General features: G+C 42.2%; 1 protein-coding gene across 1 annotated transcript; it reads right to left on the minus strand.

Annotated features, from left to right (window-relative positions):
- Positions 1 to 2,175: 2,175 nt before the first annotated feature.
- On the minus strand, positions 2,176 to 24,512 carry ADSL (adenylosuccinate lyase). The gene is made up of 13 exons (XM_056847081.1): positions 24,346 to 24,512; positions 18,840 to 19,043; positions 17,567 to 17,611; positions 16,374 to 16,453; positions 13,681 to 13,852; positions 13,350 to 13,396; positions 12,807 to 12,897; positions 11,128 to 11,197; positions 9,739 to 9,886; positions 6,122 to 6,212; positions 5,007 to 5,096; positions 2,509 to 2,685; positions 2,176 to 2,296 (listed from the first exon to the last, which is right to left on the minus strand). Exons 1-13 carry the CDS (start codon positions 24,505 to 24,507, stop codon positions 2,210 to 2,212), a joined length of 1,464 nt encoding a protein of 487 aa, XP_056703059.1. The 5' UTR covers positions 24,508 to 24,512; the 3' UTR covers positions 2,176 to 2,209.
- Between the last annotated feature and the right edge of the window lie 247 nt (positions 24,513 to 24,759).

Consider the following 24,759-nt stretch of genomic DNA (forward strand, 5'->3'; position numbering starts at 1 on the left):
TTACAGTCCACCCGTACTCTATGATCTTGTTCACATACACTGCTATCACATGCTCACATTTGTGTGTGCATACATAGAAATAAAGGGGGGAAAACCCTACCTACCAAGAATCAAGAATGGTTCAAAAAATTCAGTGGACTATTTATTTATTTAATTTATACTCCACACCCTTCACCCTAATGGGGATTCAAAGCAGTTTACATTGCATTCCTTTCCATCTTGCAGCAACCCTGTGAGCTAGATTAGGCTGAGTGTGTGACCGGTCCAAGATCTCTGACCCCAAGCAGGCTTCCATGGCAAAGTGGGGATTCAGATCTAAATCTCTTTAGATCCTAGTCTGACATTCTAACCACTATGCCATGCTGTTATGTGGTATTGTGACCATAGCCAATCTAGGTTGGGATTATATGTATTGTATAGATTTATATTCTTTTTGGGATTGTCTCTTTGGTTTGACAGTTTGTAAGATGCTGCTTTTTAGGATTGTCCAAGTCCAGGGCATACCTGCTGGTAGGGCATTTTTAAAACTCAGATTTACAATGTTGAGTGATTTAATGGAATAGCCTTAGCACAATTCAGTAGACAAACAGGATTTTTTTTTAAAAGTCTACATTCAGTGAATGTTGGGCTGACTGCAAGTTGTGCCATATTTTTCCTTACATTAATTCAAAAGAGCAATCACACTCTCTCTTTTGTTCTGATAGATTCCATATTGTCAGTCCTGCATGTTCTACCCAGTTTTCTTTGGCTACTATAAAACGTGTATCCCATGTATGGAAATATAGGACTAACCTGATAAAAGAAATCTTAGTCAATCAATTACAACTCAAACAATTAATTAAATCTGTACACATTTCTGCATTAATCACTTTTTACAGAAAGCATAATAGGCAAGGAACTATCAGTAGGACAGTAGATCCAGGCCATCCGAAATACAAAAAACCATTTTGGTATATATGGGGACTCTTCAAAAATGTAGGAAACTATTAAGTTTGTAAATTTAAAAAGAAGAGTTGCTTTTTATATGCTGATTGTCTCTACTTTTTAAGGAGAATCAAACCATCTTACAGTCTCCTTCCCATTCTCTCCCCACAACAGATACCTTGTGAGGTAGGTGAGGCTGAGAGAGCTCGAAGAGAACTGTGACCAGCCCAAGGTCACCCCGCTGCCTTCATGTGTAGGAGGGGGGAAACCAACCCAGTTCACCAGATTAGCCTCTGCCACTCGTGTAGGAGTGGGGAAACCAACTCGGTTCACCAGATTAGAATCTACCGCTCATGTGGAGGAGTGGGGAATCAAACCCGATTCTTTAGATTAGAGTCCACTGCTCTTAACTATTACATTACCCTGGCTCTCTCAACACCCATTAAGACACCTAATGAGGACTGAGCATTTGCAGCATTCCTCGTATTACATGGTGCCCGCAACCTGTTTTTCCCTAAGTACCATATTAAAAATAATATTTTTTAAAATATGATGACCAATCCACTGATTAAACATTGCATCTTTGATAGTAAAATAGCTCTCTATTTTTCCTTTGTGCAAACAGAAGTTTCCCATGTTTAAAAGAATTCTGTTATGTCTGAAGAATAATGCTTGAAGAATAATGTAATGGCTATGAATATTTTATTTATACCAAGCGTCAGATGCCACATTGCAAAATCAGGCACATCACACAGGCACCCTCACCAGGATACGTAAATAATTTTCATCTTCTGTTTCCTCATAGATTATGTCAGTGAATTAAACATCTATCGGTTTTTACACAGGGATTCTATACAGGGAATCATACCCAGCCTATCCCTGATTTCAGTACAGCTCATAACTTCATATCCTTGAACTGCCTCATCTCTGCCTTTTTATAGCCAGCAAGTTAAACACACTGCACACGGACCAGTGGCACCATACATGTTTATACAAGTTTCCAGTTTGGGATAACCAGTGGAATTACAAAGTGCTATAGCATTTTTTCTGACAGGAGTGTGAAACTGGAAAACTGCAATCATGATTCACCTATTAGGCTTAAGTGAACTGCATATCCTCCATCAGAGGTTATGAGTGACCTTGTGATTTCCCAGAACTGTCACAGGAACAATCTGAGAGCATCTTAGACTATTTTCACCTTGAATGATCCAAGAATTAATTCATACATTTAAGTTTTTAAAATGCTTTATTATCCTTCACACACATATCCCAGTAAAACCCTAATTCAAAGAGTAAGCTCCATTTTTACACCCATCTTGCTCTGATATGGGGTCAGCACTGGGTAGACCTCTTCTTTCAAGAACCTTGTCACCTGCCACACAGGAGAGATGGGGACAATGTTAGAACAATAATCTGGCTTTGGAATTCATTCAGCTTTACGTTCTGCAAATCAGGGGCATTGAATTAATGTTTCCAAGTAAGCAAGAAGAGCTGAAGGAGGAACTGCTGAGGGTAAATTAGCCTGAAGAGTTTTAAAACAGCACAGCAGCCTCATGAGAACAAAGACTTTTCTCTCCCCCTCACCTGTTGGGAAGCACGTCCAGTAAAGGATGTGGGTTCTAGGAGGATTTCCAGCTGTTCATGGATAGGGCTGAAGTAAGGATCAGCACGGATACGAGCAATGAGATCATTATCACCCCCTTCTTGTTTTACAACAGCAGCGGCTTGCTGGGACAGAACCCGTATCTTCTCATGACAATCCTAAGAAAAAGAGAAGTGGATATCTCATTACTAATAAACCAGGAAACCTGCTAAACCTGCTAACCAAGGAGCATACACAGGCCGCAGAGTCTCATCAAAAGGGTACAGCATTTGAACGATGCATGACAGAACCACTGCAGAGGCTGGATGCTCTTTTCAACAAGTTACCATATGAGAGGTAGCAACCCCCTGAATTTTTTCTGAAGCTCTTCTGATACTTTATGGAATAGTTTGAACACCTAATCTATGCAGAGCCTTTTAAAGTAAACTAATTATTAGGCCTGGCAATTATTTTATACAGCCCTAAGATGTAACATGGGGAAGGCAATGGCAAACCACCCCGTAAACAAAGTCTGCCTAGTAAATGTCGGGATGTGACGTCACCCCATGGGTCAGAAATGACCTGGTGCTTGCACAGGGGACTACCTTTACCTTTAGGATATAACAAGTCCAGAAAGTAAAGAAAATTATCAGGAAGCAATGCAAAGAACAGATCCATTCAGTCCTCACTGGAAAAAGCAGTTCAGACATAGAATATTACTAGGGACAAGTCTTCCCTTTTGACATATCTCTTGGCATGAAGAACAGTCTTAAAGATTTTTAATCTCCCGGAGCAGGAGAAGAGCAGGAATAAAAATGTCTAAAATAAATAAATATTAACCAGATAGCCTGGTGTCTCTCAGTCAGTATAAATGCATCCACACTATGTAGTCAGAACAGGTGGTTTGCAGTAAGGACCAACTGTTTCACTTTACCTAGTTAGAAACCCATGGGTAGGGGAGGATCTTTCTTCGCGTTTGTGTCCCCTTTGTCTAAAATCATGATACTGAAGGGGGGAAGCATGATAAAGGTCTACTGTATTATGCATGGTGTAAAGGAAGTACAGATTTCCTCCCCCATAATACTGAAGCTTGGGGTTCTTCAGTGACACTGACTGACAGATTCAGGACAGGCAAAAATATACAATGCATAGTTGAGGGGACAAATTCATGGAAGATAGATCAACAGCTATTAGCCATCAGAGTAAATAAAGCCTTCATGTTCAGAGGAAACAAGCCATAGCACATCATTCACTGGGTGAGGAGGCAGGCCAAAGTGAGGAAAGGGTACTGCACTGAAGCCCTGCTTGTGGGCTTCTAGTTTGTCACCAACAGAAAAAAGCATGCTGGATTAAATGGTTCTTTAGTCTGATTCAGCAAGGGCTTTTCCTGTGTTCTTAATCAGTCCAGAGGGGACCAGGAATTGCTTTCTATCATCCAGTTTAAGTTAAAAAATGCAGGGAAAGGGAAAGCAGCATCAAGCAAAAAGTACAGGGAGGTTACCGCACTGTATTCCCAGCGATGTATTAAGATATTGTCGAAGGCTTTCACAGTCAGAGTTCATTGGTTCTTGTGGGTTATCCGGGCTGTGTAAACATGGTCTTGGTATTTTCTTTCCTGACGTTTCGCCAGCAGCTGTGGCAGGCATCTTCAGAGGAGTAACACTGAGAGACACTTTCCTTCAGTGTTACTCCTCTGAAGATGCCTGCCACAGCTGCTGGCGAAACGTCAGGAAAGAAGATACCAAGACCACGGTTACACAGCCCGGATAACCCACAAGAACCGATGTATTAAGAGTTTGAAAATGTTATAAAAAACATCGCTTTAAAAGGGGTTTTGGAAACCACGGCTAATAAAAGGTTGGAAGACGTCTTCACAGCTAAAGGGGCCAAAGTGCGAACAGTATTTTTTATAACATTTTCAAACTCTTAATACATCACTGGGAATACAAAGTGCGGTAGCCCCCCAGGAGTAAATTTAGTAAAGAAACACAAATGTTTAAAGAATCTTAGTCAGTGTTGCATTTTAAAAAGGTAAGAACATAAGAAAAGCCATGCTGGATCAGACCAAGGCCCATGAAGTCCAGCAGTCTGCTCACACAGTGGCCAACCAGTTGCCTCTAGGAAACCCACAAACAAAGACAACAGCAGCAGCATCCTGCCTGTGTTCCACAGCACCTATTTGCAAAAGCACAATTGTTTTGCCCTGTAATTACTGTAATTTGTAAGAGATAGTCACACTAATTTTTTTGATAACAACATTACCACTGGCAATATAATGAATAAGATTATTCACGCATTCTTGAGTGGATCAACAGAACAATGAGAAACACCTATAGCCAGTGTTTTCTCTGCCTTTACAGTAGGAGAAGAAATGTTTGATAATATGATTGACAGTTCTATGCTCTAGAAAAATATGTGTTTAAGAAGTTGGCTTCAAAATCTTGTTATAATCCCTCTATTTCTGAGTTAAACACCTCAATGAGCCTAATTTCCTACATACCTGGCGATTGCCTCCAGCTTTCACCATAGCCATGATAATATTTTCAGTAGACATGAAAGGCAACTCCTGTTGAATACGTCTTGCAATCACCTAAAGCAAACATAAAAATAGTTACACACCATTAGGCAACTACTAGCTGTCCTCCTCTCATTCAATGTTATCCGAATTCTGCTCCATCATGAGGGTAATAGCTCTTTCCTACCCTGATTAAGAAATCAATTTAGTGAGTATCAACTTGCCTTGAAGCCTTGTGCAGATGTTATAATGACTGGATATGTAAAAGACTGAAACTTTTATCTAAGTTTCAATGCCCTCCACAGTGGTACAGACTACCTACATAGCGGCGGGGGGGACGACGACGACGACTGTCTGTTTATAGGTGCATAGAATATAACATTAAAATGGAAATCACAGCAAACTTTGCTCCTGTGCAGTGAGCCCAAGCGTCCTTCCACCTTTGCCTTGCAAGTGACAGATTCGGTCTACAAAACACTGCTTCAGTAATCCATCTTGTCTCTCCCATGAAGAGTCACACAAAGTGCCTGCACTTTTTTTAAAAAAAAATGCACATATACGCCATAATCTACATTCAAGTGGACTGGATGAACTGCCAAACTGCAGTTTAGGGAAATGGAATCTCCACCCCAAAGTGTTTACATGAATAATGTTCAGGTAAACCACACACCCCGCCCCAAAACATGTAAAACTGTTGGCATCTTCATCAATTAACAAACTAGATTCTTCACCAGATTTTAGACAAAGAGAATGGAGGCTTTCAATGCTCTGGCATCATTCTGGCTAGAAGACCTACTTTATACACTTCCTCCCTTCAGCCTAATTTCCAGAGTTTTTGGAAGATGTATTTATTGCTCCCTTCCAGCTGAGGAGATCATGGTTCTCAGAACTGAAGAACCTGGCTGCAGAGGATCTACAACATCTCCAAGCCACAACACATCTGTGGTCAGAATGCTTAATACACAATCTGGATCCAGTCAAGCTTCACCTCATTGCAGTTACCCACAGTTAGAATATTGAGATGATCCACCACCACTGTTATTATGCAAAAAAGTTTGAAAGCCTCTACAAACACATCCTTCGATTTTACTACTTCTTACCTTGGGGTATACCACAAGACCTTCAGAAATATTCTGCAAAGTACTAAGTATTATATCAGCAGTGAGGAAGGCCTCAGCTAAGGACACACGCCTGTGGAAAGATGACAAAAAGAAGTAGTAGGATAAGAAAAATGTAGCATTCACATAGAAAGGGATGTTTTAAACAGCTTATATAATTTGTTTATTGTTTTTCCGTATTGATTAAACACAATATTCAACAATCAATGTAAATAAGCATCAAGGTGTAAATTCCAATAAAAAATTGTTGAAAATGCATATATACTGTATTTTCTGGCGTATAAGACTACTTTTTAACCCAGGAAAATCTTCTCAAAAGTCGGGTGTCGTCTTATACGCCGGGTGTCATCTTATACGCCGGATGCTGAATTCCGAGCCAGACTGGAGAATCTGCCTGGGGAGCCGCCTCCGCTCTGTCCATGTCCGCCGGAGGAGGGAGGGGAGGCGAGCCCGGTGAGGGTGCTCACTGCCCGGCTCGGAGTCGGAGCCAGGCGCGCCGGGGTGCACGGAGGGAAGTGCTCGGCTGCGCTCCAGCGGCAGCGAAAGGCAGGCAGGTGGCTGGCTGGCTGGCCGGCCGGCTGGCCGGGGTGGCCACTCTCTTCTCCCGGCACAGGGTGTTTTGGCTGCCGCCTAGCACACCCAACATGCCCCCTTTCCTCCCCGGCCTCCGCTTAAGCTTCTGTTTTTATGGGCTTCCCTCCCCTCCAAACCCTCCTTTAGCCCCACCCTCCGCGGGCCATCGGCTCAGTCTTCCCCTTGCCTTTAGCCTCGCCCTTCTCGAGGGCCCTTACTCTCGCCCCCGTCCTCCTTCTTCCCCGCTACCTTCTCCCCTCGCCGACTCCTCCGAGAGCCACGTCCCGCCACTTCGGGCTCCCACCCTCCCGCCGGAGCCCGGGGCTGAGCCTTGGCTACAGCCGGCGTCTCTGGCTGCGGGGCTCCCGCTGCCCGGGGAGGCTCCCTCCCCGCCTCGCCTCCAGGATTTGCTCTGGCTGGGCCGGGTCGGCACACACTCTTCCATGCCGGGAGGTCGGCCCCCGGCCTCCTCCTGTTCCTCCTGCCAGCCCTGCGTCCTGGCGCGCTGCCAGCTCGTCCGGCCACCCCCGCCCCCTCTTTCTCCCGCCCCGGTAAGTGGTGTTGTTTCCCCGGGGGTTGAGCCGCCCCAGGAGGACCGGGGGTGGCCGCGGGGTTGGGGCGCAGTCCCGAGGGCCGGCCCCAGGCCGCGGACTCGGGACAATCCCAAACTCTATATTTTAACTGTAAAAATGGGGGGGTCATCTTATACGCCCAGTCGTCTTGTACGCCGGAAAATACGGTATATAGATAGATAAAATATGAAGACTTCCCCTACACCTTCCTCAATCTTGTCATTTATTTGTAATTTCCTTTGTTTAAAATTCTAATCCTATTACAAACATTTTTGAGAAATTATTCTTTATTTAATATTACTCATAATCTAAGTGATCACTATTTAGATTATAACAATTTTCTATACTCAAGTAAAGAGAAAAAAATAAGAAAAAATAGAAGAAAGCACTATTTTATAATAAAAAAGATGGATTAGATAATAGGTATCATTTTTTAACTTCCTTTAAAAATAAGTATCATTATAACTCCTCCATTTCTCCCAGACATCTAATAAGTATCTATTATGTTAATATCATTAATTATTCTGTTTTTATCAAAGCCAAGCCATTAATCAGTCCCTTTTAGTTAAATCCCAAGAAATCTAGACCCTTTGAACCACTCTCTTTATCCTGAATTTCCAACATCTTCCTCTTTTTCTCAGTAGCTTTAAATGTCGAAGAGCATCCTTGGAAATTGTTAGTGCAGTTCCCTCTCAGAAATTGACGAGTGATAGTCAAACTGCGGCATCCCTAAGGCGAAGAGAAAGATCCCGGTGTTTCCAGCTTTTCTCCCAGTTAACATTGAAGAATTAATCTGGTAGATTATACAAACAAAAGTCAAAGTCTCTTAGATTCAAATCCATAGTTGTCAACTGGATTGGTTCAATTTCTTCTTGCAGATGTATATCCTTTGGTTGTCCATTGTGGCTCTCCAACTCCTTAGCAGAATTTAATTCTTCTTTTGATGGCTTGTCGTTTGGAGAACTTTCTTCTCTCATCTCTGATCTCAATGTAATAACTTGGTCTTTTATATCCTTGAGATCTTCCAAAATTACATCCAGTTTCCGGTTGAAAAGTTCGTAAATACTGTTTGTCAGAGAGAGTAGTCGATCCATATGTTTAGTCACACTTTCCATGGTTGCTGCTTCTAATAGTTCTGTTAAAATTTAATTGGAAAAGTCCAGACAGGTATATCACTAGTTCCAGTGTTGTGGGTAGTAAAGAGATGTTGCGGGGGGCAGGATATAAAGTCGCAAGCCTGCCGTTACTTCCTTTTGCCTAAGAACTTGGGAGATATTTGCCAGTTACCCAGTAATGCCACACTTCCGGTCTCAAATCCCGTGGTGTTATCGCAGTAGCAGACGGTAGCAGATGCTTCCGGATAAGACGTGGCTTGAAGACTTGTTTACTCAGAAAAGCGTCTTCCCGGAAATGAGGGGGAATCTCCTCCTCCCTCCTCTTTGCTTAACTCAGTCTCTGATTGGTGGCTGTAACGTCATTCAAAGAGTCCCGATTGTTATGTCTACCCACTGATCGATTTGATAAAAATCCTGCCGGTTTATCCAGTGTTTTTAATTTTCAAAGAGTCATCCAAACATCAGATGGGGAGATACGGATTCAATAGGTATTTTTTCTCTCCTTCAAGACTTCCAGATCCAGGTAAAACAAAAGAATTCTTGTAACTTACTCAGATTTTAGAAGAGTAGGTATTCTTGCTTCTGTATTGTTGCTTAGATGGTAATAGATAGGGGATATCTGAGCCTAATTCCAAAGAAACGTTCGCGGCAATGGTTTCCCCTCAGGCCGGTGGGACCTCATCCAGGATTCCGAGAGTCATCTGAAGGCTCCCACAGCAAAGCCAGGGGTCAAAATCGCACTTAAAAGGCAGCAGAGGTAGTCCTGTTTCCCGGTCCAGTTTAGGATCGGGTAGGGGTGCAGGATTGCACCCAAGATTCGAACGAGTCTTGGTTCCCTCGGAAGCCCCCAGGAGACGTGGCGCTCAGATCAGCGTCCCTAGCGGAAGTCACAGCTCAATAATGATTACCCCGCCCCATTCATGGCTTGCTGTCTTTGCCCCCCCCCCCCAATAGGGTTTTGGAATTATATTTTGCTGGGTTTAGCCTCCAGGTATTAGGCTCTCCAGTGGTAGCCTCATGTATGTATCAAAGATGATAACCTCAGTGTTGAAATGTATTATGCAACATTCATTAATATATTTACGTACTCCTGAATTTAAAATGCTGCTCTCTATAACATGCCACAGTTGCTTCCCATGTAATGTCTTCAGGCTGAGATCACAAGTCAGCCTATCTGGAAATAGGTCACTCCCTTATCAAGCCCGCTTACTTCCCAATAAGTGTGTTTATGATTTTGGTTACTGTACAAAGTCACATTACCTGTTCCTTGCCATTATAACTTAAACATACATCTAGAGTCTCTGAATTCCATATCCAGTGTGAGAAGTCATGGATATACCTATTTGCGCTGTCATCCAGAGTGCGCTCAAACCACTGCACGGAAGCTGTCTGGAGGGGATCCAGGACCAGAGTCATAAGGTGGCGAGCTAAACTGCAACAACGCTCTGAACGCATGGGATTCCGTTTGTAAGGCATGGCACTTGAACCTGTACAGAAGGAAAGGGTATGCAAGAGTAAAGTAAGGTATTAAAGGGTGTTAACATGATGTGCCTTTCTCACAAAATTACTCAGAACTTTAGAGAACATACTCCTTGCCAATACACTGAAATCGTTACTTACTGCTATTACAGTGTTAATAGTAACAAAAACAGTTTAAAAATCTTTAATCTACTTGTAAAATAGTTTTTGTCAAGTGTAACTAAGACGACTTAAAAACTCTTAGCTGTATTATGAACTGTCTTTCTGCAGAAACTAAAAGAGTCAAATTATTTGGCATACTGACTCAATTCAAAACAAGTTAAGGAAGCTTAACTATGGTTTAGCATGTCATCTGAACAGACAAACCATAGTTTGAGACTGGCCAGCAAACTAAAATCAGAAACCAGAGTTTTCAGCTATCTACGGTTTGATGAGATTCTTGAATTGACGTGCCATAGTAAATAGGCTGCCATGCCATCCATTTCCACAGGTTGCTATCCTATGGAGACAGGAGTGAACTTATGAAGCTGAATGCTAAGAGCATGGGGGAAAAAAGCAGACACAAAGCTCTAAACCATGGTCTGCCTGCTATACATTTGGGAGCTCAAGGTGTAGTTTAGGAAATGAGCCACTGACTATCTTATTTACCTTACAGTGACTTTTAAATGGCTAATGCAGCAATAGCTTTAGACATTTACAAGTTCTATTTCATTACAGTGGTCATTTTGGAGACTCTTTTTTGTGCACCAGTCTTTTACAAAAAAAACTTGTGTGATGTAAATTTGTCTGAAATCTCAAAGAGAATTAGGGTTGCCAGGCCCCTGCTTACCAGTGGTAAATTTAGGTCTCGGCCTGTTTACATCTCTGCCATAGTGGGAGACACTGTGGTATTTGGGCAAAGCTCTATGGTAAAAAACAGCTTCTATCATAGAGTTTTTGCCCCAATACCAGAGTGTTTCCCATGATGTTAGCGACGTGATGGCATCACTTTCAGAAGTGATGTTGGCACCAGCCTTTCTCCGCAGCTGGTAAGTTCCCCCTCCACGGGTTGCTGGGGGGACCTGGCAACCCTTAGGGGATCAACTGCTATTTTTTCATGTCACTTGTAATGATTTTCAGTCAAAGAGAGATGGACTTAAAATGTGGCTAACATCTCAAACAATGCTGAGGGAAAGAGCTAGAATATTAAGGAAAGTCACTGAGAGAAATGAAAACAGCGTAAAATCCTGCTTCCACATTCGTTACCTACCAATTTGTTCTTTCTCAAAAGGTTCCTCTATTTCTTTAAGGTTTGCCAGAAGGCGAATGTCAGTACAGATCTAGAGAAAACCAATGAACAGTCAGTTCACATGCTCATCTAAACACTATTAGGGTCCATTACTAACTGGAAGCACAAATGGATCTCTTGCATACAATGATTCCTGTTAATTTCAGTGGAAGGAGTCAATGTGCACACACATGCACAAAAATGCAAGGGTGGATTGGCTACCTCCTTTAAAATGAACAGGGAAGCCATTCTGTGCAGAACAATTGTTAATGTAACAGCTCCAGTACCTTGGACACAGTCTCTGAAGCAGGGTTTAAAGCATGTTCCAAGTTCAATTGCTATGTACATTTTTTTTTAAAAGGAGCCTGAACCATACAGGGCAACAAGTGACAGTATTTTTTCTTACAAAAAGTGTTTTTCAAAACACATGTTTACATAGGTGACTGTAATATTCTCATATTGGTGAACTTGAAGCAGAGTTACCCCCTTGAATAGAGGGATCATTCTCCCACCCAGAGTGCCAATCCCAGGGCCTGAAGGACTATTTTCCCCATATGAAGCAGCCTGAATGTTGAGATCTGCATCAGATGACTTGTAGCCTGTGCCAACCTTTTTTGAAGCAAGATAAATGGTCATTAGGGACAGGGCCTTGTCTGTGGTGGCATCAGGGATGTAGAACCCTCTTCCTGCTATTACTTGTACGGTCGGTGCATGCTTATTTAAGTTTTAGATGTCAGGTAAAGATGTTCTGAGCAAGGCTGTCAATTATTGGATGTTTGGAGGTCATTAATTCATAGGGTCACAGTAAGTCGAAAGCAACTTGATGGCACTTAACATACACACAAAGATGTTCTTATCCTCCCAGCAATGAGGGTTTTTAATTGTCTTGGTCTGTACTGTGTATTTTTTAGTTAATTTATCTTTTTAAAGATTTGCTGTTACTTTAAAATGTTTATGTTGCATTCTTTATTGTTGCTGGGTGTTTTAGTTCAATATTTTAATGGCTACTGTTCTCTTGATTGCTTTGGTACATTTATATGATTTTCTGACTTCTGTGAACAGTCTCAATAGCTTTTTTTTGCTATGAGGTGGTATATAAGTATAAATAAATAAAAACCCTGGGAAGATAGGTATTAACAAAAAAACAAAAAAAGTTTACTTATTGGATATGCAATGGGCATTTGTTAGAGATGCTAAGCATGAGAAAACTCTTAATGGAGTTGCTAATAGTTAATTTTATTTATTCGCTTTTTTCTGCACACAGGACTTAAAGCAGCTTACAGAAACCCAGAAATATCTAAATTTAAACAAGTAAAGAAAAACACATGTATGCAGCACTTAGATCTGCAGTTATACTCCTACTGCTACACGTTGGGCTAGCATGTGACTTGAGATTTTGACTTGCATGATTTACCACTGAGTTTACTGTTAGTTTCTGTCCATCTGTAATTCAGTAAACTGGGGATATCTCCATCCTAGACCAAAAATGAGTTGAACAATGAGAAAAGCAAAAACTTGCCAGCAAGCATTCTACACGAGAACATTTAGCCTTCACCAGAATGTATCTATAGAAGCATTGTGTGTGGCTACACAATTCAAGTTAGCAACCCTTAGACTTTTTCAGCTGTGCTTATGAATATAAAGCTTGAAGAAAGTCCTACCTTATGTACAGAAGCCCCTAGACTAGCCAGAACAGACAGGACTTCAACATCCACTTTGCGACTGTACGTCTGTCCTGTGACAATATAAGCTCTGGAACAAAACAGACATATAAAAGCTTCATGAAGTTCAACAAAGCTGTGAGCATTTCAGTATGGCATAAATATCATACAGCATCAAATGGCTCTAAGACACAATGCCTTGAAACCAGCTTAGAGAAATTACATCTACGGGAATGCAATTTGGGTTAGCATGCAGTGGAGGTCGCAGAGAAAACCAAAGCTAGAGCAAGGCTGAGAAGCAGTTCCAGGACCACGATGGAAGGAATTCTTGCAATGTTCACTACAAAGCAGATGTTGTGAAGTACCACTGTCTCCTAATAGTTCGTTCTAGCAGCATGAACGTTAATTGCAGAATAGAATTCCAGTTTATACACAAGGTCACCGAGCAGCTCACTTCCCAAGCACCCCCTTTATCACACTCTGTGCTAGGACAAAGGAAGATGGCTTGTTTGGAAGGTTTTTTTGGTGTTTTTTTTTACATACCGCTTAAATCCTGCCATTGTAGTCACCAGCCTGTCTAGCTCCTCCACCTCAAGGGAAAAACAGACAAGAACCTCAGAAGACAGCAACTGAAGTGTGAATAAGGATTGCGCCCCAAACAAATTTCCAGTTCCTTCAGCACTGTGAACCCAACCAGTAGGTTGCTGATCTAAGCACCATCTTGTCCTATAACTCCCTTGATACCTGATCTACTCTCAGGTATCAGGAGTTTTTCCAATGGAACCCATGAAAAGTTCGTTTCCTCACAAACCATGGGACATGACTCCCAAACTAACTGCAACTTGAACTGGGCTTCTTTGCTGAGAATACTCACTTTGTCATGATCTCCTTCAAAGAGCTGCAAGAAGCTGGCCTGGGTGCCTGTGGTGCCCTTCACACCCCGAAACCTCAACTCATCCCGTGCCCGCTCAAAATTGTGCAGGTCCATGCACAGATCCTGGATCCAAAGGGCACAGCGTTTACCCACAGTGGTTAATTGTGCAGGCCTAAAAGTACCAGACAGAAAGCAATTCAAGGACAAGCCCTCCCATTCTTCAAACGTCTTACCACAAAATGATTTTCCTTGTTGCTATGGAAGCATTAGAATCTCCACTGAAAAAGTCATTAGCAGTACAGACCTTTTAGTTTAGGAAAAAAGATGGCTAAAGGGGGAAATGATGGCGGTTTATAAAATTATCCATGGGGTGGAGAAAGCGGATAGAGGGTGCTTTTTCTGTCTCTTCCATATTACTAGAACACACAGACACTCAATGAAGTTGATGGGCAATTGGTACAAGACAGACAAATGGAAATTCTTCACTCAACGAGTAATTAAATTGTGGACTTCACTGCCAGTAGAGGTAGTGATAGCCACAAATATAGAAGGCATTAAAAGGTGGTTAGATGGATTCATAGAGGAAAGGTCCATCAATAGTTACCAGCCACAGTGAGTAAAGGGAACCTCCATATTCAGAGGCAGTAAACCTCTGATAGCCAGTTCTATGAAGCAACACCAGAGGAAGCCCTTGGCCTTTGTGTCCTGTTTACTGGCCCTCCAGGGCAACTGGTTGGCTGCTGCATGAAACAGGATGCTGGATTAGATGGACCACTAGTGTGATCCAGCAGGGCTCTTCTTATGTAGTCAGACGCAGCATTATTCAGACTAAGCCCAGATTTCAATGAGTTTAAACTGGAGTAACTCTGCAAAAGATTGCACCGTAGTCTACCAATTCACTAATAAACTATGCTGTACAGACAAATTTGTCTCATAGTCATCATAATGCAATTACTGAGGTTCATTTATCAAGTAATAATTTACATTCATAAGCGTCCAATAAAAACTGCATTAGTTTTATAATTTGAGAGAGGCTCTACTAACGTGGAGAAAGCGGTGACCAAAAAGTACACTGTGGTGTGATCACTGCACAATTTCTGGTAGAGTAAAAAAATGTAGCAGTTGCAGAGAATCCTGAGCTAGGCAAACCATAGTCTGATACAAGGCACTCAGGATCACGCAATGCTGATTTGTTAGGCCCAGACTGCAATTCCACAGGATCTACAACAGACATTCCTGGAATTACAAAGCTCACCTGATGTAGTAAGGAAACAGATCAACAAAGCCAGCATGATACCAAGGGATAACCTGCTACAAGATAGGCCCTAATGAAACAACAACAAAACACCTCTGATGGTCACATATAGCTCTGAGCTCAAACCGGTTCAACACATCATTAACAACTAACAACGTATGCTGGACAATGATACTCCTCTCACAGGCATTGGGATGCAAACCTTTTATTGGCCACAGACAGCCTGCTAACATTAAACAACTTCTTACTCACAGCCTGAAGATAGTTTCAGAGGGCAGCCATGTTGGTCTGCAGTAGAACAGTTAGATCTGAGTGCAGTAGCACCTTACAGATCAATAAGAATGTCAGGGTATAAGCTTCAAGAGTCAAAGCTCCTCTCATCAGTACCTTTGCATCCCTTACAAGCACCCTTTACAACACCCTTCCCACCTTCTGACTAGGATAAAAGGACTCAGAGATCTCAATTTCCACTCTACTGTGTTTGACGAAGGGACCTTTAACTCTCAAAAGCTTATACCTTGAAACTCTTATTGGTCTCTAACATGCTACAGGACTTAAATCTAACAATTCCACATTCTTGCTGTGTAAATGTAAAGAACTGGTAGTTCACAGGGATTCTAGTTTTAAAAAATGAAGAGGGAGAAATAATCAGGCTACTGTGTGACACAAAAGACCATAGATGAAAGGTAACATAAGCTCAGGGTTGAAACATTTTGTAGTCTCAGCTGCAAATCAGCCTAGCGGTGCAATCCTACACAGAGTTACTCTAGTCTAAGCTCACTGATTAAGCCCACTGAAATCAGTGAGCTTAGACTAGAGTAACTTTGTGTAGGATTGCACTGCTAGGCGTCTCTCTGCATAGATTCGGCTCCTGCCTCCCTCCCTCCCAGGCTGCCTGTAGTATTCTCCACTCAGGGTCTAGCCCAGCATTCTTGGGCTCCCTGCTTCAGTGCTGAACTCCTGCCTCCTTTCTTCACTACTTCAACTCCTACCTCTTCCTGTTTTTTCACCCTTTTCTCTGGGCCTCTTTGCATTTTATACTGCTCCACCCCCCTTCCATTGTTGCCTCCCACCTGAAAGGAGGGGGGCAGAGGGACTTGAATATTTGCTGATTAAGAAACAGCAACCTGATGACTTTATTTGCGTATGCGTATAACATAGGATTGCAATAGTGTTCGGATGGCCATTGCCCTCAGTTTTTGTAAATGCTGCCTTATTGGGAAACAGAACTCTTCAAGTTGAGACCACCCTGTCCTGTACACCATCAGAATCAAGATAAAATCTGACATTGACAACTGCGGTCCATATAATTAAGAAATAATCACCTACTCCTTTCTTACTCAACTCAACTCATCATACACAGAATCTGTGATCAGAGACTGTAAAAAAGACAAACGGTAGAAATGGCAGCCCTATCAACACCATATGATTTACTTACTGGTAGTGAGTGAAGCCTAAGGTTGGCAAGTTGGCATACTTCTCAGCAAAGCCTGCCAGACGGCTGATCACCCTGGCAAGCTACAAGAAAGTGAAGAGATCAGAGAAAACAAGCAAAACATATAAGAAAAAAGGAAAACCACGTAACAGAAAAGTTGATAGTCTGAATTGTTCTATACAGAAAATGTTCAAGCATGATTGGAAGAGACAGAAGAAACAATGGGCATGGAACAGAGAGCTTTCCCACATTCCTCTCCATTCCTGCAGCCCTTTCCTAACCTTGTAAAAATAATTTCTGAGGCTGCAGGGCCTACTCAGAGAAACAGGTAGGTAGGGCTGGAGTGAGGAAGGTCAAGGGGGTGAAACTGCTCCTCCTGCCTCTTCTGCAAGTGCAGCTCCACTGAGGAAGAGGGTCAATTTTATCCCCTTCTTCCTCACTCCAACTCTTTCTGGAGATAAGAAGAGGGTGCAGGAAGAGAAAGGAACACAGGAAAATGTCCATGCATGGATGGCTATTTTAACATGAGACATTTCTAAAACTAGTAGAACAATTTCACACTTCTCTATGAAATCCAAAGACAAACACTATGGGTCAGTTTTATGTGATCAGAAGCCCTGCACAGTATCTGTGTTCTCCCTACTACAGATGTACAGTTTCCAGAAGTTATGAATCCATAAGGGGGAAAAATTGCCAGTGTTTTTCGGGGGGGAGGGGGGATGAAAATTTTGGTAGAAATGGGAACACGTGAAATAATTACTTTTTAATCAAACCTAATATTATGCATTTCTATATCAACATAATATGCATAATTTACAAATTAGTTAGCATATACAATTGTACTATTTGGCATATTTATGAAATTTAGTAGCATAAAGGTCTTTGTCTTCTGCAAGGAAAATATAGCCAGTACTAGAAAAAGAGAGCTGCATACTGATCCACCCTATGCTACCTAACCACATGATATCTTAACTTCTGCCATCTTAGAGGGAAGAAAAAATAAAAGGTGAAAATAGAAAGCACAAATTTTGTAGCAAACAAAAAATATATTATTTGAACAGAAGGTCTTTCACATAGTCATAATACACGTGTAATATCACTGCACACATGATAGTTTTTTAAAAAACAATTCTGGGAAAAATAGTCATATTATCCAGAAACAATATACTTGGCCTCTATGAAACTGTATATCTCACCTTGGGAAGCAGCAGATTCAACCCATCCCGAAGAACAATCAAGTCCTAAATGAAAAGAGACACAAAACATTCAAGTGCAACTTTATTCAGCAGTCAGTTTTATTTACAGTTTCAGTGGAGACTGCAGCTTCTATAAAATATTCAAATGTAGCTAAAATTCCTTCTTGTTTTAAAGACTGGTTTAGACTTGTAGCTGGAGTTTATAATGTCTCCCTCCCAGAAAATCATATACAAACTTCCAGAACAGAATACCAGACTCCCTAGACACCTGTAGCAGAATTTGTCAAAACAAGACTAGAAGCCAGAAGCCAGAATTTTAATACAGTAGAACAGAAGAGTAGAGGGCCATTCTTCTCAATGGCTCAACTAGCTTAATAGCATCAAGTATGGCAAATGTTGATTGCAGACAAATAGCACATGCTTTCTTTCGAAGATAAAGGTTTAAACTCTAACAGGGGTTAGCAACTGGAGGCCTCTAAATCAAACTCAGACCTCCAAGAGATGCTTCGGCTGCCAACCAAGGAGCAAAATTTGTGTGGAGGAAGTGGCAACAGGAGACAGTTTGCAGACAGGGAATTGGGGGGGGGCATGCTTCATTCACTGCTTCAAATGGCCCTCCAGGAAAACTAGTTGTTAAGCGGGATTCTAAATATTTAACTGTTTTGTTCAAGGCACACAGAACTACAGGGAAGTGGCATATTTGACCTTTTAGATTCTAGGGCAAACACTAAAGAATCTTATCACCCCCTGCTGATTGCTAAAGGGTTTTTGTCCTTACGAACACTGCATGGTCTACAAAAGTAAAAAGTGTTCATTTCAAAAGTTTATCAGCCAATGATCAATTGACACAGCCAACATGTTATGTGGCTCTCTTTCTTCATCTAGCTCCTATGCCCATAATTAACCTCTGGCAAGTCAGATAATACATGCAGGACTTAAGTGCAATTGTTTGAGAATGGAAGAAATACAAGTATGCATTTTTAATCAAACACAAGGCAACAGTAGTCTGCACCTGCAACCATGAGATTTTACAGAAGTAATGCTTCTTGGTAAAAGGACATCTTGCTAACTTGTAACATTTGAATTTTTTCCACCAAGTTACTGGGATAGAACAACATGAAATACTGGTTAAAAATGCTGAATAAATCTTAGTTGGAAATGTTCAAATAATGTTGTATTTATCATTTATGCAATCAAATTTCTTAAATAATTGTTCAAAGTTTGAAGGATTAAAACCAGCTGCATGAAGACTAATTTCAGAACACTTCTTTACCGTATTGTCTCCCACATAGCAGGAAGTTGCTCCAAGATGAATTATTCCTGCAGCCTTTGGACAACAGTGGGCAAAAGTGTGCACATGGGCCATTACATCATGACGCAGCCTCTTCTCCTCCTCCTCAGCCATCTTGAAGTCTATGCTGTCCAGGTTTGCTTCCATTTCCTTTATTTGCTCATCTGTGATGGGTAGGCCCAGTGACTATAAGAAAGAACAATTTCTAAAGTTACCCAATACATGATTTCAATTCTTGGAGGCCAACACCAATGAAATCACAAGCACCACACCATTTACCACCATATAACTCATCCAGGATCCTATTCAAATGGGTTTAGTGCTTCATGAAACTTTCAAAGTGTCAAATATAGTTTTTCAGATTGGCTCTCATCAAAAACATGCATTGGAAACCACTCTTTCAAGGCATAAGTGCAGGGATAGCTGACACAGACCTTCGCTGGAGCCAATCCATTACTTCTCTAGTACATTCAGACTTCCACTATTTATCTGTTTCCCTCAGCGCTAAAAAGGGAAGTGTGGCAAGAGAAGAGTAGAGTGAAAGAAGAAAACTGGAGTTCTCAGACACAAATCATCACCTAGTTGTATCAATGTGTTATACGATGCCCTAGCCTATAGGTAAAAGGATTTCTCCACCATTCTGAAGGGAACAATTCTTCTATTCTATTTGAAATACAGGAATTACTATGGTTAATCAAATCTCGCAAAGCAATTCCTTCACTTCTGTTGGTTTCTCCAAGATTCAGAAAACATATATGTTGCCCCCTAAATAATATTCATATATACTATCTTACAGAATCTTGGGTGGGGGGCATGGCTACTATGTGTTAAAGAACATATAAAACTGCCTTATATAAAACCAGACCTTCAGGTCTATCAAGGCCAGTATTGTCTACTCTGACTTGCAGCAGCTCTCCAGGGGCACAGGCAGAGATTTTTCACATCACCTACTGCTTAAAAAAAACACCTGGAAATGACAGTTTGAATCGGGGACCTTCTGCATGCAAAGGAGATACTCTACCACTCAGCGACAGCCCATGGTAGTATCCCAGTTGCACACAACCATATGTGGTTTCAATAAAAACTAGCGTAAAATGTAGCTAATATAAAAATCAAGGTAAACCACACAGAGATGTTATTTATTTTCCCATATATTTTGTCCAAACCCTACCCAGAAATATCAACTTCCATGACAGAGTGAAGAGGGAAAAATATTGGTGATCCTAACAAGCACTCTGACAGTATCTTGATGAAGTAAACAGGTGTACAATGTGACCGTCTCTCCACTGCCAGCTGGAGATCAAGATCACGGAGTTGTAACTCTTGAGGAACGTGAACATTCAGATAAAAATAACAGACTCCTGTCTCACAGTAGAGCACTCAAGATCTATTAGAACTGCCTGTGCTGTGCTTTCTGGAAACAGTTCTACAGACAGGGCAGGCAGCTGACTTTCTCCCATGTGACTTTCTCTGCAAGCCAATGCAGAGTTACTCCATTAAACTAAGAATGAAGTAATTCAGCCAAGGAAGGATTGTACTGTTGCTAATGTCATAGGTACACTGATGGGGCTATCCTCACCATCAGACAAAAATCAAAACAAAAACCATTTCTAGAGTGCATCCAGCCCCACCACCCTCAAATATTTCCTGTCCCCATTTTTTTTTTTAAAACTGCTTATTAAAATGTTTATATCCAGCCTTTCCTTGGGGCTCAAGGCATCCTAAAAGTCACAGTTAAAACATTACATTCTAAAACCAATAGACTAACAACCCCTTCTCCCACAAAAGATGCCTGCAGTTTATGCGCCATCAAAACTCAGGGCAAATAACATGGCCTTGCAGCACCTCCTGATGATTACTACTAGTGATGGCTGCCTCCTCTGGGAACACGTTCCACAGAGTGGGAGCTACAATGGATAAGGAACAGGCTCTGGTTGATGGCAGTCAGGCCACCTTAAATGGTGGAACAGCCATTATGTGGCATCTTGAATACCGTGGCTGGCACACATATTAACAATCTTGGCGTTATATTGTACAGAAAAGGTGTTTAGGAAAAAAACATTTAAGTAAGTAAAGGACAGATGATAATAATATATGAACTTATTTTTCAATATTTGGGAATTATTTTTTAAAATTCATGTTTAGACATAATAATCATCACCATTTCATGTATTTACTTTATCACCATTTATTCTATAATACTGTTTATTATTGTAGTTATCAACATATAGTTTATTTTATGATGAAAATGACCTGTGTATTTTCTGTTTCACTACTCTTTTTCTTTAATTAATAATTCAAACAAACAAAAACTCTTTCCTGTCCACCCTTCCTGTCAGTATTGCGTAGTTTTCCCTCAGACCCTCTTTCCAAGTCTTGTGGAAAGGTGTAAACACCTCTTGTGTATGCAGCTTCTTATCTCTCCTCTGGTCTTCTTCAGCCATCTTCCCCTGATAAGCCTGTGAACTAATGGAGATTTTACATATAAACTTTGGGGATAATAATGAATGATCAACTGACTATATGTATGAAGTGGGAACTCAAACAAATACAGCAAGAACTCAGTTTCTGTCTCTCCCACACATACACAGTTGCACTATCCAACAAGCCTGTCCCATGTTTTACAAAATGAATTGTACCGTACTGCAGCTTCCAATCTGGAAATCCAACAGCTTTATGTCATTAATATGTACTGATCTCCCTTTGGCCCTTTTAGGGCCAACATAGTACTGCACTGAAATTCAAGCTCTAGGGCAGTTGCCTGACCTAGCTCCCTCTCTGCTTTAAAGTGAGAAGGAAAAAACTAGCACTGCACTGCACTGAACACAGCGAGAAACAGGGTAGGCTAGTCTGTATCAGTCTCGATGTGTGCATGCTTTCTCTATAGTGCATACCATGTAGACACAATTTGGGATTTTCAACCCTAAACTGGATATGGCACAACATTTTGGCTCCTGGGTATCTCAAATTTCCAGCATTTCACTCAGACTGAAGGATCCCGAGATGTTAAATATATACCCATCTCATCACATAGCTGCATACCACATTGCTTGCAGTCACCAAAACATTATGTACAGGATTGACCTTCTTATTACATTAATATTAAAGTTAGAATATATGGGACAGTATTTTAGACAAAGCATTTGGAGACATGGAATATTCTAGAAAGAAGAAAGAGAAGGAGAGTTGGTTTTTATATGCTGACTTTCTCTACCACTTAGGGGAGAATCAAACCGGCTTACAATCACCTTCCCTTCCCCTCCCCACAAGACACCCTGTGAGGTAGGTGAGGTCGAGAGAGAGTGACTAGCCCAAGGTCACCCAGCTGGCTTCATGTGTAGGAGTGGGGAAACAAATCCAGTTCACCAGATTAGCCTCCACCGCTCATGTGTAGGAGTGGGGAATCAAACCTGGTTCTCCAGATCAGAGTCCACCGCTCCAAACCATCTCTTAACCACCACACCACACTGGCTTCCAGATAGCCAGACAACCTGCAGGGCTAATTTGATTATGGGTCAACAAGTTGGTAGGTAATACTCTAAATCACAGGGATGTCCCAAGCCTTTTCTATTCACTGAGATATCCCTGGCCTTGACTAGGCCACAGATGACCACTTTATAGTCAAGAAAAATATAGTAATTACATAAAGATTTCTGGGAAAGTGGCTGATCCCGCTATGGGTTGAAAGGGTTTAAACATTTGGTCAGAAGATAAAAAACCCATTTTGTTTGCTTTTGGTTTATGAAATCCTTTTGTGGGGTAGAACACACACTGCAGGGGAGAAATGCAGTGCTTAATAGCAAAGGTCAGCCTTCTCTGAGCTGATGAGGCAACTGGCCATGCAAAACATAAGCTGCAGCCAAAAAACCACAAACAAACATCTCTTTGTGTGATTTAGGATGCAATCCTGAACACACTTCCAAGAGTAAGAGACATGGAACAAAGTGAGACTTCTATCCCAGTACACTTGCTTAGGATTGCTCCGTCAGACAGGCAGCAGTACAGAGTTTTGTAACTAACACATTCAGATCTTTGAATGTCCCTCATTTCCCTTGATGACAAATATTGCAAAGTGTGAAGATGACAAATTCATACATACCAGCCTTTCTGGTGACCTGACAATATTTTTTGTCAAAAAAACAGGCAGAGAAGTGAACTGCTGGAAGTATGTGACAGCCAACTCACAAATTTCAAGCTTCAATATTAACACATCCATATCAAGATAATCCAAGCTGTGTGCTCTGAAATATATTTCCTGACATCTTTTTCTGCTTTACATACATTAGTTATGCCACATCTGCTCTTCCCAGATACACTGGAGGACATCAAAAAACATCTTTAAAAACTCTTATTGGTATTTATTTACTTCATTTATCATCAGCCGCTCTTGTTGAGACCTCAAGGCGGATTACAGAATTATAAAACAATGTGATAAAGACCAGTATAATGCATACAGTAAATATTAAAGTCCAACCAACAAGATTTCTGGGGTATAAGCTTTCGAGAGTCAAAGCTCCCTTCGGCTTACACCGCAAAAATCTTGTTGGTCTCTAAGGTGCTACTGGACTCAAATCTAGCTGCTCTACTGAAGACCAACATAGGAAAAGAGGAGAGGCTACAGGGACTTTAAGGGAAGGGAGAAAGAAAGTAGTGGGGGTTGGATGAGATGTCCCCTGCAAGTTCTTACAGGTCCCTCATTGTTATTAATATTACCAGTTGCCGTGGGGGCGGGCATCGCTGCTAAGGAACTTCTCAGAAACATGTAGGTGTGGATGACATGGAACTGGGCTAATCCAATAGGGCTTTTCTTATGTTCTTAATGTCACACTAATGTGACCAGAGGACAGGGTTCCTGTCATTGTATGAGTTACTTAGAAGAGAGAATTTAGCAGCTGCAACCTACCAACACACTCTCTTCTGTATAACCAGTATACTCCAAATTAATGTCTATTTATGCAGAAATAAATCCACCCGATACCAGCGGCAGACAATTCCAGGTAGTAGAAAAGGGCAAGAGTCCAGTAGCACCTTAAAGACTAACAAAAATATTTTCTGGCAGGGTAGCTTTCGTGAGCCACAGCTCACTATCTGAAGAAGTGAGCTGTGGATCACGAAAGCTCATACCCTGCCAGAAAATATTCTGTTAGTCTTTAAGGTGCCGCTGGACTCTTGCCCTTTTCTACTGTGGCTCACGAAAGCTCCTACCCTACCAGAAAATATTTTTGTTAGTCTTTAAGGTGCCGCTGGACTCTTGCCCTTTTCTACCTCTTTTCTCAGCCCTCCATCAGACGGGGATGGACACGCGCCTGTGGTTTTCCTCGCCCACCGTGCCACGGGGTCAAGGCAGGGTCCGAGAGGCAGACGGCTCCCCGGGGCAGCAGCCCGCCAGGGGTCCCCCCTGTTCAGCAACGAGCCAATCCCCCCCTGCGCGGCCTTTTTGCCCCCCCCCGGTCCGCCCCCGCCGGGCTCCTCTCTCTCCCCCACGCACCTTTTCTGCCTGAGCCAGGTAAAGCCAGAGCCGCCGCCAGGTCCCGAACTTCTTCCTCTCGCTGAAGTTAAACGCCATGTCCGGGCTGGCGTAGCGCGAGACGAGCGGGGAGCGGTAGCGGCTGAAAGCGTCTTCTTCGCCAGCGGGGGCCGGAGCCGCCATAGCAACGAAGGGGCAAAAGGGGGAGAAAAGGGCTTCCTCTCACAAGCAGCAGCAGAGCGGAGTGCGCACGCGCGCCAGCGGGAGGGAAGCGCCCGCAGGCTCTGAATGACGGAGTGGGCCAGGCGCGCTTCGGCCCGGCCCGGCCCAGCCGCCTCAGTCTCAGCCCCTTCCCGTCAGCCATCCGTGCGCGCGACGGGCCAGGGCCGCCTTACAGCGCCATCTGCTGGGCCGGAGGCTTCGCGGCAGCCGCTG

Source organism: Euleptes europaea, chromosome 3 (genome assembly GCF_029931775.1).
Source record: "Euleptes europaea isolate rEulEur1 chromosome 3, rEulEur1.hap1, whole genome shotgun sequence".
Lineage (NCBI taxonomy): Eukaryota > Metazoa > Chordata > Lepidosauria > Squamata > Sphaerodactylidae > Euleptes > Euleptes europaea.